General features: G+C 41.6%; 1 protein-coding gene and 1 long non-coding RNA gene across 3 annotated transcripts in view; both read right to left on the bottom strand.

Moving 5' to 3' along the window:
* ClpX (Caseinolytic protease chaperone subunit) overlaps positions 1-15,197 on the bottom strand; it is a 61,423-nt gene that overhangs the window by 13,736 nt on the left and 32,490 nt on the right. The window contains exon 1 of one of the 2 annotated variants that reach the window (XM_067759336.1): positions 5,273-5,756. The exons of the other annotated variant lie outside the window; for it this stretch is intronic. Within the exon in view, the coding sequence (XP_067615437.1) occupies positions 5,273-5,345 (73 nt within the window). The 5' untranslated portion in view covers positions 5,346-5,756. Of the gene's footprint in view, positions 1-5,272; positions 5,757-15,197 lie in introns of those variants that run through there. 2 annotated transcript variants of the gene reach the window in all.
* LOC137236890 (uncharacterized) lies at positions 8,748-9,441 on the bottom strand. Its single transcript, XR_010948691.1, has 3 exons — positions 9,254-9,441; positions 9,048-9,179; positions 8,748-8,981 (listed from the first exon to the last, which is right to left on the bottom strand). It is a non-coding gene; the product is annotated as an uncharacterized lncRNA (long non-coding RNA).

Raw genomic sequence — 15,197 nt, 5'->3', positions numbered from 1 at the left:
GGGTAGTGCCAGGCTTGGTGACCGATACCAAGATCGAGTGGGCAGTGAAGACGTTTTCTAAGTTTAAATCGCCGGGCCCAGATGGTATATTCCCGGCCATGCTACAAGTTTCAAGTAGGGCTGTCGTGGAATGGCTTAAAATAATATTCGATGGGTGCATAAGACTGAATCATGTACCGCACTCTTGGAGAACTGCTCGTGTAGCTTTCCTACCAAAAGCGGGAAAGATCGGTCACGTGTATGCCAATGACTATAGACCCATTAGCTTAACATCATTTCTGCTCAAAACCTTTGAGAGGCTGATAGATGTGTACATAAAGTCCAACGTGGATGAAAAGCTGCTCTCCACAACACAACATGCGTACACCAAAAGCAAGTCGGTAGACACCGCATTGCATAGGGTGGTAATAAGCGTAGAGAAAGCCCTGGAATATAAGGAATATGCTCTAGGAGTCTTCTTAGACATTGCCGGGGCTTTCAATAATGTCTCTAAATGGGCGATTATGGATGGCCTTAATTACATTAAAGTACATCCAGCCTTAACCAGATGGATCGGCTACATTGTTAAATTGAAGGAAGATTACACCATAATGGGGATTGTACGAGGCCACGAAATCAGTGGACAGGGGAACGCGGCAGGGAGGGGTGCTATCACCTCTGCTGTGGACGCTGGCCATCAACCAACTGCTCGGGCGATTTGATGTGGGGAAGTAAGGAAGGCTTCAACGGCACTTTATGCATGTAAAAGAAGGCTGGGGTGTACGTGGGGCTTATCGCACTCTCTTTCTCATTGGGTTTTTACAGCGATTGTAAGCCCTATCCTATACTATGTTCTTATTTGTGGAAAGCCACACAAAAAGCAACCTACATCAAAAAATTAAAGGGGGTATGCAGATTATCAATGCTTATCATTACGGCAGCCCTGAAAACAACCCCGACAGCTGCACTGTATGCCATTCTGCACATTCCACCTGTAGACCGGGTAGCAAAGAACATAGCGTTAACAACTGCAACCAGGCTCGGTGCCTCGGGGCAGCTTGAGCGCCGACCATACGGCCATAGTAGTATAGCGTCATCAATCACAAGACGAACAGACTACCTGATTCCCTATCTGCGATTCGAGGGCGATCTTAAGGCCACAATAGAGGTGGACGGTTGGCGCAAGGGTGCTCAAATGGCGGACGAGGCGATACATGTGTATACAGATGGTTCAAAAGTAGTGGAAGTAGGGTCTGCGGTATACTGTGCTGATCCGGAAATAAACAGATCCTTAAGGCTGCCGGATCACTGTAGCGTTTTCCAAGCGGAAATAGTAGCCGTAACCAAAGCAGTAGAAGCCCTGAAAGAAAATAGCCGAAGCTGCAATAGTGTGAACTTTTATGTTGACAGTCAAGCAGCAATTAAGGCAATCTTAAGGCAAAATGAATCTCGCATACCACAGCATCTAAATGCGTGTTGGAGTGTAAGCAGTCCCTAGAGAGAATCGGGACAGGGAGAAGCATGCATCTATATTGTGGCCCAGGGCATATGGGAATAGATGGGAATGAAAAAGCGGATGAATTAGCTAAAAAGGGCGCATCCCTTGAAGCTTGCTCCGTAGACGTCCCAATTAGACTGGGCGAAATTAAACGAAGGCGAGAGGTGCACATGATCGACCAAGCAGGAAAGGCGTGGGTTCAAGTGCGGGGCTGTAAAGTATCGAATATTATGTGCAGGTCTTACACCCTTAAGACTAACAAAGTTGCTTATATCATTAAAAAGAGAGGACTGTAGACTCATGACGGGTATTCTGACTGGACACTGCCTTCTGGCGTCACATGCCTTTAAATTAGGCTTGGTCAGTGATAGCAGATTTAGGAAGTGCGGACTGAAGGAGGAAACGATCGAGCACGTTCTGTGCTCTTGCCCTGCGCTTGCCAGGCTAAGACTCCAGCTATTAGGAGTGATACAGATGTTAGATCTAGAAGCAGTAAGTTGCTTAAATCCTAGGAAGCTTCTAGTATTTGCCAAGACGAAGTTATTTTATAACATAGATCCTGGTTTTTGATAGGGTTTTTCAGTTTGGTCGTTAAAACAAACTTCTGGTAACACTACGGACTTATTCAGTCTATGTGAGGTCACATGGACCGGCCAGTTCAACCTAACCTAACCTAGGGGAGCAAAATGGCTTCAAGTGTCTTGGCTACTGGCGATAGGAGACATCGGGCGATATGAATCTCCTATGTTAGCTGGTTTCCCAGGCTTTAGTAGCGGGACCACCTTGGCCATTTTCCATTTTGCGCGAATGACAAAGGTGGAAAGAGGCAGGTTGAAGACATGTGCTAAATATTTGAAACCCTCTTTTCCTAGGCTTTTAAGCATCGGCTTGACTATGCCGTCTGGGCTTACTGCTTTAGATGGTTTAGCAAGACCGATGGCATCCTCAGCCTCTTTGGCGGTGATGGTAATTAGAAACGCGCTGAATTTATGTTTACGTGCCTGTCTGTTGGCCCTCCGTCTATCTTTGTCCACCGTGCAATGCCTTATATATTGTTGGCAGAAAGCGCTGGCGCATTTTTCGCATCCGACAGTACTTTGGGCCCAAAGGCGATGGAAATTTTGTCATTGTGCCTAGACGGATTCGATAGGGACTTTACGGTGGACAAAGTTTACCTACACCGGCAGAGAGGTTACAACCTCTCATTTCGCCCGCTTGTGTTCATCCACAAGCAATCTGATGCGTTGGTTTATATCCCTTATTGGGGGTCGTCGGGATCGAGCTGTCTTATAAGGTCACGTTCTCTCGCTAAATTTACGGGCTCCGTCGGAAAGTGGGGCCGAATTTCGGGAATTCTACCGGCGGTAATGAAGCGAGCCGAGGCGGATTCAATGACCTTGCGGAAAGCACGCTCCCCTTGGCGGGCATCAGTCGGGATAGGGAGGGCAGCAAAGCGGTTGTCTGTAAAGGATTTGTATTCGTCCCACTTTCCTTTTTTAAAGTTTATGAAAGTGCGTTTTTCTGTTACGATGAAGTCGGCGGTACGCTCGAGCGAAATAAGTATAGGCAGGTGGTCGGATGCCGATGTTACCATCGGCTGCCAGTTGACGCAGTTTACGAGTCCTGCGCTCACGATTGATATATCCAGCGAACTGTGACAGCTTCCTACCATACGTGTGGTGGCGTTTCCGTTTATTGTGCAGAACGTCGTTTCTTCTATTTGATCCGCCAACATCTCACCCCTGCTGTCCGCCCGCAAGTTTGAATGCCATAGATCGTGATGGGCATTGAAATCGCCTAATGCGATTGTTGCCAGTGAGTAAGGCGCTAATATTAGGGCGGTATCGACTGGAGCAACAGGTGGCAGGAGGGATGTAAATGTTGATGATTTCTAGGTTTACATCGCCTGACCGGACAGATAAGCCTTGACGTTCTAAGACTCTGTCCCTGCGGCCGATGTCGGGATCAAATAAATGGTATTGCACAGAGTGGTGTATGATAAACGCGAGGCCGCCTCCATTCCAGCTCTCGCGATCTTTTCTGTGGACATTATACCCAAAACAGGTCTGCATAGCATATCTTGCTGTGAGTTTAGTCTCTTGAATCGGAGCAATGCGGATGTTGTGCCGCTTCATGAAATCGACTATCTCCGTGATCTTCCCAGTTAATCCATTACAGTTTAACTGCAGAATTCTGAAGTGCAGCGGGGGAGACGTCGTCACTCTAGGAGTAAGTGACGGGTGACTACACCTGAGTTGTGGGAGGCTAGGACGCTATTGCTGTTGTGGCCCTGGGACTGGACGTCCCTGGGTAAGCATTGGGGTACCCGGTGTATTTGGGGTTTGCGGCCTGGCAGCATGGTGCAATGAAGCCCTTCGGGGGTTGCCGTCGCGGAGACCAGAACATCTAGGAAAGTGGCACTGTCCAAGGCAGGAACTGCATTGGGCGGATGACGCAAAAATAAATACCAGATATTTTCTGTGCTGAGAAGCGATGCAAAAGGTGGTAGGGACTAAGTCTGTTTCCCTGACCTACACGATTGCTGCAGGAAAAGAGGGGGAAGAAGACGGGGGCGGGGCTGATGCTCGGCATTGACTCGACTACGGAGATTGTAATTATGAGTGGGAGCGGCCGTATGAGATGGTGGCGCCGTAGGGCGCGAGCAGCAGCGGGTACTTGTTGTGGGTTGCTGAGCCGCAGAGCTGCTGGAAGGTAGTGGGAGGCGATGAGGCGTAGACTACGGGGCGCCCTTGGGCGTGAACAGCAATAAGCCACAAAAGATTCATAAAAGTTACGAGGACGTCGGGTTTCTCGATCTAGCCCAGAACAGCCTGTCCGATGCAACCATCACTTGCATGTGACACACTGGCAAAGGTATGACCGTCCTAAAAAGATTATTTTCCGGCAAAGCGCAGCAAAACCACTTCTCAGGTCCGGGGTCAGGAGACGGTTCTGGATTGGGTTCAATACCTTCCCGGAGCAGGAGAGTATGGCGTAGTCCCGGTGCAAGGACCTGCTGGGAGGATGACAATTTGTGGGAGGGACGCAACAAATTAAATGGGGTTGCACGGAAATCACAGCCCGGCTGCCTTGGAAAGCATGCTACTTTTCTTCCTAATGCTGGCTTCTTAAGTGCTGGATTTCTTCATAGTGCTTACGGAGATGTCTTCTTAAGTTCCTGTGGAGACGGGGCCTCCTCAATCAGATGCCTGTTGAGATGCCCAGGGTTCTGGGTATTCAACAGGAACTGTCCGTTCAGAATTTCGTTTCTCTCCAACTGGATTTAATTTTTTGCTTTGTTACGTCGCTCCCACAAATTATCAATATGAGAAGTATTTGAGCTTTGTCTCTCGTGTTCCCCAGGTGTTATTTATTTATTGCTTTTGGCAGACTCTGTAAATATAGTCTAGACTATTTGACCAAATTGTTGGTTACCTTGTTGATGATAACTCATGCAGTACATACATAATTATATATATATGTTTATCCAAAATGTACATTTAAATATATAAGAGTATAGTAAAAGAGCTGGAATATATGTACATATAAATTATAAAAACAAGTCATACCTATTAACAATAAGATATGCTAAATAAAAGAGGATGAATAAACAGCAGAACAAAAAAATGTATCTTCGTATAGCTATTGAATTCGAAAGAACATATGTAGGCGTGCGGATGTATGTGATTGGTTAACCAATCAACCAGATTGGTAAAAATCTCAGGACAAGGCAAAAGATAATGCCAGTCCTTTGAAGTAATAAAGGTGTTATATTCTACTAGACTTTTAACTCACCTTTTAGCCAATAGTAATTTGGTCCAAGCCTTGGCAGCTGTGACAGTAGCACAAAGTGTCGTACAACACTCATATTCCTAACCGTGTTAAATGTATTTACTTGAATTTTTTATGATAGCTAAGTTTTTAAAGATTGAAGCTCGGAAAATTGTATTTAAGGAAAAAGTTATTTGCTCGATACTTTGTTGGAATTTGTACTTGCTGCGCCGATTTATGACCGTTCACCGTTCTTCCAGGCGCTTTCTAGCCTGACCACAGTTACAATTACCACTTTAGTAAAAATCTTATTGCACTTCTTTTGTTTTGCCACTTAATTTTCTGTAAGGAATTTCCACTCATAGAATTATTTGCAATTTGTTTTGTAAGACGTAGTTTTTCTGTGAACGTGAAAATTTTCTGGTTAATCAAAATATATTTTCTTTCTATCTTTTCTTCCTTTTTTTACTTTTTTAATTCCTTTTTTGACAGTTCTTTCTTATGTATGGTTCGCAAACTTCATTCCATTGTAAATTTTACCAAGTAGCACAACTAACAACTGATCGGTGAAATTCGCACATTCACACGCACAGTTCTCGACTCAATTTCAAAAAAAAACTAGGTTATTTTTTTTTTATTTGCCTCAAATGAATGATTTAAAGTATCGGAAATTGAAAAACTAGAGACACTCTTGTGTCAAAAATTTCAAATAAACTATGAGGAACCCATTGTAAAATTGTTAAATAATCTGTACAAAAAAAAAATGCCAATGAAAGACTGGCGCCAATCGGCACAGAAAATTACATAATAAATGATGCGCATTCTGCAATATAACTGTCAAAGCTTGAAAACTAATAAAAATTACATTGACTTTTTCATCCAAAAAGATAACATTGATATAGTAGCACTACAAGAAATATTTTCACATGACATTAACACTAATAATCATAAACTAATTGATATTAAACTTATTAAAAAAAACTAGACCTGATGGTTACGGCAGGGGTAGCCATAGGCTGCAGGAAAAATATTCTTTTTAAAAAAATTAAATATTCTACATCGTATGACATCCTTATGATGAAAACCACTAGTCTACAAACCAATTTAACTGTATGCACAGCATATTTCCCACCAAATTTAAACTGTAACATTTTTCAGCAGGAAGTAGCCAAGCTTTTTTGAAAAATTATCTGCACACTTTAACGTAGTTATCCTGGGTGATTTTAATGCTAGATGTTTGACATGGGGTGATACAATAACAACGATGAAAGGAAAAATTTTGGAAAGCACGGTTCGCTTATATAATTTTATGTGTCATAATGATGGCACTATAACACACAAGACTGACTCAAACACTGGCTCAGTCTTGGACTTGAGTTTCTCTAATCTCAGTCAAAATGTTTTTTGGACTTGCAGCCAATCCTTCATAGGAGGAAGTCGCCATCACCCTATTATAGTTGAAGTAGCAGATATAAGAAAACAGCCTCTTCACTTTGTTGCCAAAAACAAACTTAGTGCTGAACTATCACAAATATCTAATGCCAACTGTACTTCAAATATAGAAAATTCTATTAAATACGCCATCAAAAAGGCTACAATCAATCTGAACAATTTCAATCACACCCCAAGGGCATGGTGGGATGAACAGATGGAAAAAAACTTATAGAGTTCTTATTGCAAAAACCAAAAAGGCAAGACTCACAGGAAGAATTGAAGATATAAATGATGCACTAGAGGAAAAAGTAAAATGAAAAAGGCTGTAAAAGAGGCAAAAAGCCAAGGCTATAAAGACAGAATTGAAGAACTCAATCGAGATCCTCATAGCAAAAATGCATGGAAATTTGTCCGCAATGTAAAAGGAAATGCCAGCTTTGCAAAATGTAGCTGGCCGGAAGAAAACAATGCTCCCTACCTAAATTTCCTAAAAGAACAGGTCACTGATCTGACAGACAACAACTTACTCATCAGACAAATTGATAATGATGATTATATTAATTTCACACAAGAAAAATTCGATGAAATACTTATCAACAAAAGATCGACAGCTGGAGGAATCGACCGGATAACATATGAGATGCTGAAAAAATTGCCAGTGGAAGCTAAAAAAGCACTAGCTCGAATGCTAGAGACTCATCTAAACAGTAATAATGTCAAAGACAGTTGGAGGAAAATAAAAATAGTACCTATTCTAAAACCAAACAAAAACCCGGACGATATTACAAGCTATAGACCAACAGCCCTAATCTCTGTCATTTCAAAGACTGTGAACATGTTAGTGAAAGAAATTCTGGTACAACATTTGGACACAAATAATGTGATACCAACCAAAAGCTATGTATACAGAAAAAATCGATCTTCAGTCATGTGCATAAATGAAATAACACATTGTATTGCTGATAAGAAAAGAAAGAAACAACATGTATTTGTATGCGTATTAAATCGTAATAATGCGTACAACTGTGTAGACCTGTCAGCTCTAAAATTTATGCTAATTGAAATACACACCAATCCTACTATAACAACGTGGATTCATAACTTCTTTTCAAGAAGGTACTATATCTTAGGAAAAGAGTCGATAAAAATAAATAATGGACTGCCTCAAGGTAGCTGTCTATCACCAATTTTATTTAACTTATACACTAGATATCTACATACTATCAGTGATGAGTCCACGCAACTATATCAATACGCAGATAATTTTGTAATAATATGTCATGACAATACCAAAGAAAGAGCACTTAATACACTTCAAGCTAAAATCATTAATTTTCAGGACATATGTAATTCACCTAAACTATCATTTAATTTCTCAAAAACAAAATTCATGTACATGACATCTGGTAAAAAACAATCTTTCAATCTTAATATACAGAATACTCCAATTGAACAGGCAGATGAAATAAAAATATTAGGTAGAGTTATGAATTTTAGATCCACTATAAAATATCATGTCAACAAAAGAAAAAAAGAAGTGCAGAAAGCAGTAAACCTTATATCAAAGCTAACTACAATCAAGGCAGGCATAAGTCCAAAATATAGTTTAAACTTCTACAAAGCCTTTGTGAGAACAAAGACTGAGTAAGGATATACTACCTTTGCAAATGCGCCTAAAGGCTACAATTCAAAATTTCAAACAATCTCTAACGAAACTATAAGAAGATGCTTAGGAGTACCTCCCAGTACTCCAATTCATATTAGATATGCATTGGCAGGAGAACTACCGCCATTAATAAGAGCTAAATGGTTGACAGAAAAGGAGCTAACCAAACAATGGTTTATTAATGACTCACTCATATCTCAACTCCAAAACAACCCGGAAATAAACTCTAGTTACAGCTACATATACAATAAGCTTCAAGATATCTTTGACAAAATAGACACAAACATCACATTCCATAGAACCAGTAACCTTCACTTATTAGGCACGAACCTGGACAGCTCAAAGAATCAATATTCTAAAGAACAAATTAAAGCTACGTACAATGAAATAAAGACAGACTTATACAACAAAGGCTTTTTTATTCTTGCAACGGATGCTTCTGTGACAGAAAGCAGCACAGGCTGCAGCATACATGACATATACAAAAATTTATCATACTTATACAGGCTCGATGATAAATACTCATCTACCTTTGGGGAACTGACAGCCATCAAACAAGCGATAAAAATTGCAGCAATGGAAAAATGTAAGAAATTGGCCATCTTCACAGACAGCCTATCGTCAATAAATGCACTAAAAAAGAAAACAACAAATAATTTCATAGTTGCAGAGATTCATAATAAATTGAATAGCTCAAACCTTGATGAAATCCAAATTATTTGGACGCCCAGCCATGTTGGAATTTTGTTTAATGAGAAGGCGGATCTTGCTGCCAAAGAAGCTGCTACAAGAGGGGCAGCTATAGATACTGCTCTCACACCACAAGAAACTCTAATAAAAATAAAACATATTTTAACAAATGAATGGAACAACGAATTTCAAACAATAAGTATCTCCAAAGGTACCTATTTTGCAACAATAGTTTCCGACACGTATCAGAAGCCCTGGTACAATAATAAGCAAATTCATATGGATCCATATGAAATTAAGCATATTAATAGACTCATAACAGGACACACGTACTGCAACCAATATTTAAGCAGCTTCAGGCATGATGTGTCTGAACAATGTTTATTTTGCACCTCCATAGAAACGCCAGGAGCACGACGCAAGTTGGAAGAGAAGCTCGGCCTTAGATCTCCTCGGAGGTTATCGCGCCTTACATTTATTTTTTTAAATATATATAAACAAACATCTAAATGTAATGTAACCATAGAATGTAAGTTATAATTAATATCAAAATGAAGCAATTAGAGTAGAGATAAAAATACTATTAAAAATACAAATTCAATGTAAATCCACTCCAAAACATCCACTGTTGGTTTTTTGGCAACATAAGCAACTCTACAACAATCTTGTCACATGGTGTATAAGGTGCTCTCACAAACATCTTAACCAACCAGCTGTATTCAGATGAATACGGACAAATCCACAAAAAAAAATACACATATAAGTACTTCGACATTACGAAATACATTGTCGCGTTGTAAGCCATAGTATTTTTGCATAAAAACCTTTTTGACCACCACATTACCACAGATTAAGTGTAAAATTTCACAAAAATAATACATTTTTTCGAAGAATCACACCGAATAACTGCAATCCTTGTTTACGAATTTAGAAACAATGAGAAAGGCAAACACGAACGAGTATGAAATATAATGTCAAAACGTATATGCACATGGTTGTATTTCAATGCACGAAAAAGCTTTAAAAACGCATGAAATTGTTAAATTTGAAAAAAAAAAATGTTAAAAACTTTAATATAAATAAAAAACTTCGGTAATTGTGCAGTTTAGGGGCCCCACCCTAAAATTGGGCCTTTTTTTTTGAGTGAGGCATCAAAAGACGCGTATTCACGTCTAGATCAAGAATCTGAAAGCGGAAGTTGACTTTTTTTACCCGTTCAAAAGATATTAACGAAAAACCGAAAAAAGACCCGCGGGTACTTCCGAAACAGGGGGTGGGATCCATAGTATTTTTGCGCAGAACACCTTTCTGCGTTGGCGGCCTTCGGCCGCGCTTATAAAAAATTACCCTGGGCTACGCCATGCTAAGTTCGGGTGTGTGGTATTACCGTAGCTACCGCCACGGTGATGCACAATTTTTTTTGTGGGTACAACCACAACAACAACCACATGAAAATCGCCAACTTCAACTGCAAATATTTTCGGACAGAGATAAATTTTTTCTTTTCCGCCTTCGTATGATTCTTCTCGAGATTAATACGCGTCTTTTGATACCTCACTTAAAAATCTTGGCCCAACTTTAGGATGGGGCCCCTAAACTGCACTACTACCAAAGCTTCTTTTAATAACAACAAACACGCCTTATATATTCTTTATTTTTTTTTAGGTTTAACTTACTCCCGCACCGTGGCTAGGGAGGTCGATTATAAATCGAATTATTTGGCCCATTCAATGAATTAAAGCGCCATCACCAATTAAGAGAATTTTCTCTATTTTATTTCAATATGTGGCGTGTTGCCATGAGTTTTTTTATTCCGTTATGTTCACTGTTCCGTTATTTTCAGTGTTCCGTAAGTTCACTTTCAATTTTGTATTTTATTTCAATATGTGGCGAGTTGCCATTAGTTTTTTGTTCCGTTATTTTCATTTCCAATTTTCCAATATATGGCTTGAAGCCGTGTTTTTTCACATTATGTATATAGTTTTTTCTTTAAGCGCCTCTATGCCAATTATTCTTTTACTGATTCCTGCTAGGAGTGCAATAACACCACCCTAACTCCAAGTTAGGGAGGAATTGCAACTCCTAACTCCGCCAAAACGCCCGAGGGAAGCACAGAAGCCAACCGTGAGGCCTAGTTTGAATTTCAACTCAACGCAAGAAAGTCCGAAAAATTGACTTTGAGGATGACACTGCACGTCCACTCAAAAAAATTCCCTTCTTGTCCTTTCATCGGAGTGGTAGTGCAGTGCAGTGCTAGTGTTACTACTTCGGCTCCCTGCTAGGATGATATCCCTAGGTTATCAAATATTTAATCGATTATTCGTTAATGTGGCAACTGCTCTGTACTTTCTTGATATTTGGTAATCGGCTTATTTTACCATCACTTGTTGTGAAATAGTCGGCGACCAAAGTAAGTTAAAATATCCTGCATTGTATATCATATTAATTATGTTAATATTACGCGTCCATGCAAGCGAGCGGTTTAACCGCGCATTTTAATAATCCCATGCTTGTCCAAGAATTGATCGAGAAACTTCCAGCCCAAATGCGCTTGAGCTGGGCCATGTTCGCTAGATCCAAGGAGCACGTTACGATCGCCACTCTTAGTGACTGGCTTTACGAATCGGCTGAAGCGGCCAGTTCTATTACTTCGATACCGGTGGCCAGTCAAGCAACAACTGGCATGGGGAAACGTAGACTCCACAGGGTTAACGTCCAAGAGGAGCGCCCAAGTCAAGAGCCCCAGTGCCCTGTACGTAGTTGACAGCACGACGTTAAAGGTTGTTCAACGTTCGAAAACGCAAGTTACGATAAAAAATGGGAATACATACACGAAAACGAGTTGTGTCGATCCTGTTTAAAGCAACATAACCCCAAATACTGCCGCGAGCGCAAAGAATGTGGAGTCAACAAGTGCACAGCGAAGCATCACCCGAAACTCCACAACCCGAGAATACACTAGTAGCGAGCCAGCAAGCGAGCAGTTCAAGTGTACTTTATAAGATCGTTCCTATTACAATTTATGGAGCACATAAATCCCTTACCACGTTTGCCTTCCTTGACGACGGCTCGGGCCCTACTCTGATCGAACAAAGCGTAATTGACCAACTAGATATAGATGGGCCTGAGACATGTTTATCACTGAAATGGACAGACGGAACTATGCGAACGGAAGAGAATTCCAAAACAGTAAATCTAAATATATCGTCAGCAGAAAACGACACAAAAGTACGGCTCTTAAATGTGCGGTCAGTACAAAGCCTAGATTTACCAAGACAAACACTCGACGCAAAAGAAATGCAAAGGCGATTCAAACACCAACGAGGCCTTCCGATTCCCTCATATCAAGGGGCAAAGCCTCGAATAATTATCGGCCTGAACAACGTACATGCAGCTATACCGTTGAAATACAGAGAGGGTAAAACCCATGAACCAGCTGCGGTTAAAACGCGATTGGGCTGGACAATTTTTGGAGCTTTGGGTCAAGCAAGAGAAGGTGCTGAAACTTATAGCGACTGCGTGTTTCAGCTCCATGTTCATGAACTGAGGACGATATATTCCTACACAAACTAATAGCTGATAAAATGAACTTCGATTACTTAAGCCATCAGGATGACAAGCAAGGAAGCTTTGCTCCTAACCAGTTCCCAAGGTTAGAGGAGGCAGTCCAACGAAAGGAAACCACCTTCGTAGTCAAGCTCTTGTGGAAGCATAATAACCTACCCGATAACTACTTGGGGGCTTTACGACGCTTGCACTGTTTCGAGTCCAAACTAGCGAAGGATGCGATGTTAAAATCCAAAGTCGACGAAAAGATCAGACAAATGAAAAGCAAACGATATATGCGTAAACTGGAACGAGTTGAAATATTCATGAATCATCCCCGAAATTGGTACTTACCTATTTTCACGGTAACTTGCCCAAGCAAGCCAAACAAAGTGCGATTGGTATGGGACGCAGCCGCCGAATATCAGGGTTTTGCTCTGAATAAATGCCTAGATAAAGGGCCTGATTTGCTAACACCACTCATCAAAGTATTGTTCAATTTCCGCGTAGGTCGAATAGGGATAAGTGGTTATATTCGCGAAATGTATCACAGGGTGGGGGTAGATTCCGAAGACCAACACTCTCAGAGGTTCTTATGGCGGGACTGTGATAAGACCAGTGCACCCGAAGTGTACGTGCTTACGGTAATGAGTTTTGGTGCGAGCTGCTCCCCGTCACTAGCCCAATTTGTAAAAAACAAGAACGCATACGAACATCAAGACGTGTTTCCGCGGGCAGCTAAATCTATACTTGAGAGACACTACGTCGATGATATGCGGGACTCTGTAGATACCACAAGGGAAGCTGTTACCTTAGCAAAAGAAGTGAGTAATATTCATCGTAACGCCAACTTTCACATTCGGGGGTGGCTTTCTAACTGCAGTCAAGTCCTTGCAGCTCTTGGAAGTGAAGGCTCTGAAGAGGAATTTTGCCGGGCAGGAAACAGGACGGAGCAAGGGTTTGAAGTTGATAAGGTCCTCGGCCTGTGGTGGAAAACTAGTCAAGATTGCTTCACATTCTCGATCAAAACCACCAAAACTAACGCCGACGTTCTGAAGGGCAATCCCATGCCAACGAAACGCGAGGTGTTGCGGCTAGTTATGTCCATTTTTGACCCCCCTTGGGTTTTTAAGTTTTTTCACCATACACGCAAAGATCCTACTACAGAAAGTGTGGCGAAGCAACTCAGATTGGAATGACGAGATTCACTTTAACCTGCAAAGCGAATGGACTCGGTGGCTACGCGCTTTATCTAACGTTAATCAAGTGCAAGTTCCACGATGCTACTTCGGGTCATCAAGCAAGCAAGGGAACAAGATAACACTTCACATATTCACCGACGCCAGCGAATATGCATACGCAGCAGTAGCGTACTTCCGCACTGAACACGACAGCGGGATCGCGGCAAGCTTGGTTTGCTCGAAACGCAAAGTAGCTCCGCTCCGCCCTGTTTCGATCCCGAGAATGGAGCTTATGGCCGCAGTATTGAGTCGCACAATTATCAGCATGCATGACTTGGTAATTTTGCGTCCACAACCTTTTGGACTGATTCGCGAACTGTGTTGCAATGGCTCAAAAGCGATCCGAGAAGTTTTAAGCAGTTTGTAATGTTCCGAGTCGGGGAAATTCAGGAGTTGACGAACGTTAAAGACTGGCGCCATATTCCGTCCAAAGACAACGCGGCAGATATCGCCACTAAATGGAAGCATGAACCCGAATTTAGCATGACTAGTAATTGGTTTAAGGGCCCCGTTTGGCTAGTTGCACCAAAGGTGCTCGAGGAACATGATATGGAAGAACCAGAGAGATCGGACGAAGAAAATGCCCCGCACCATGCAGCAATTCATACTTCAAGCACTGACTGCATTGTAAACTACACACGATTTAGTAAGTGGGAAAGATTGCTTCGCTGTATTGGGTATGTAAAAAAATTTATAAACTGCATGCTTGCAGTCAAAAAACACCGCGTATCCCAATCACTAAACAAACAAATTCTGTCATATCTAAGGTTACAAATCTGACAATGGAAGAGCTGAGCTGGAGTGAGAACTATATCTTTAGCATAACCCAACATGCCGCATTTCGCGCGGAGATATTACAGATGAAAATGAACCCTACAAGTGTTTTGCCGAAGAAAATCAGTTTGCGTAAGTTCTCACCTTATTTAGATGAAAACGGTGTCATCCGACAACGAACTCGAATCCAAAAGGCTGCCCTTGCCGATATTGTAATTATAAATCCTATTGTACTCCCTAAAGATCATTATATCACACGCTTGATAGTCGAAAGCTATAACCGAAAGTTCAGGCACGCCAATCACGAAACAGTTATAAACACCATTTTTGAGAAGTTTAGAATCCCGGGCCTCCGCAGGCTCTTAAGGAGCGTTAGGGCAAAATGTCCGATCTGCAAAATAATAGACGCAAAACCATCAACGCCCGAGATGGGACTACTTCCAACGGCCTTTCACGCACGTGGGAATTGACTTTTTTGGGCCGATGTTGACAACGATCGGCAGAAGGAATGAGAAGCGCTACAGAGTTATCTTTACGTGCCTCACCAGCCGCGCCGTCCATCTAGAAGTTGCCTATAGCCTCACGACAAACTCTTGTA

Source organism: Eurosta solidaginis, chromosome 1 (genome assembly GCF_040869045.1).
Source record: "Eurosta solidaginis isolate ZX-2024a chromosome 1, ASM4086904v1, whole genome shotgun sequence".
NCBI classification, from domain to species: Eukaryota; Metazoa; Arthropoda; class Insecta; order Diptera; family Tephritidae; genus Eurosta; species Eurosta solidaginis.
This window is presented reverse-complemented; position numbering and strand designations above follow the sequence as displayed.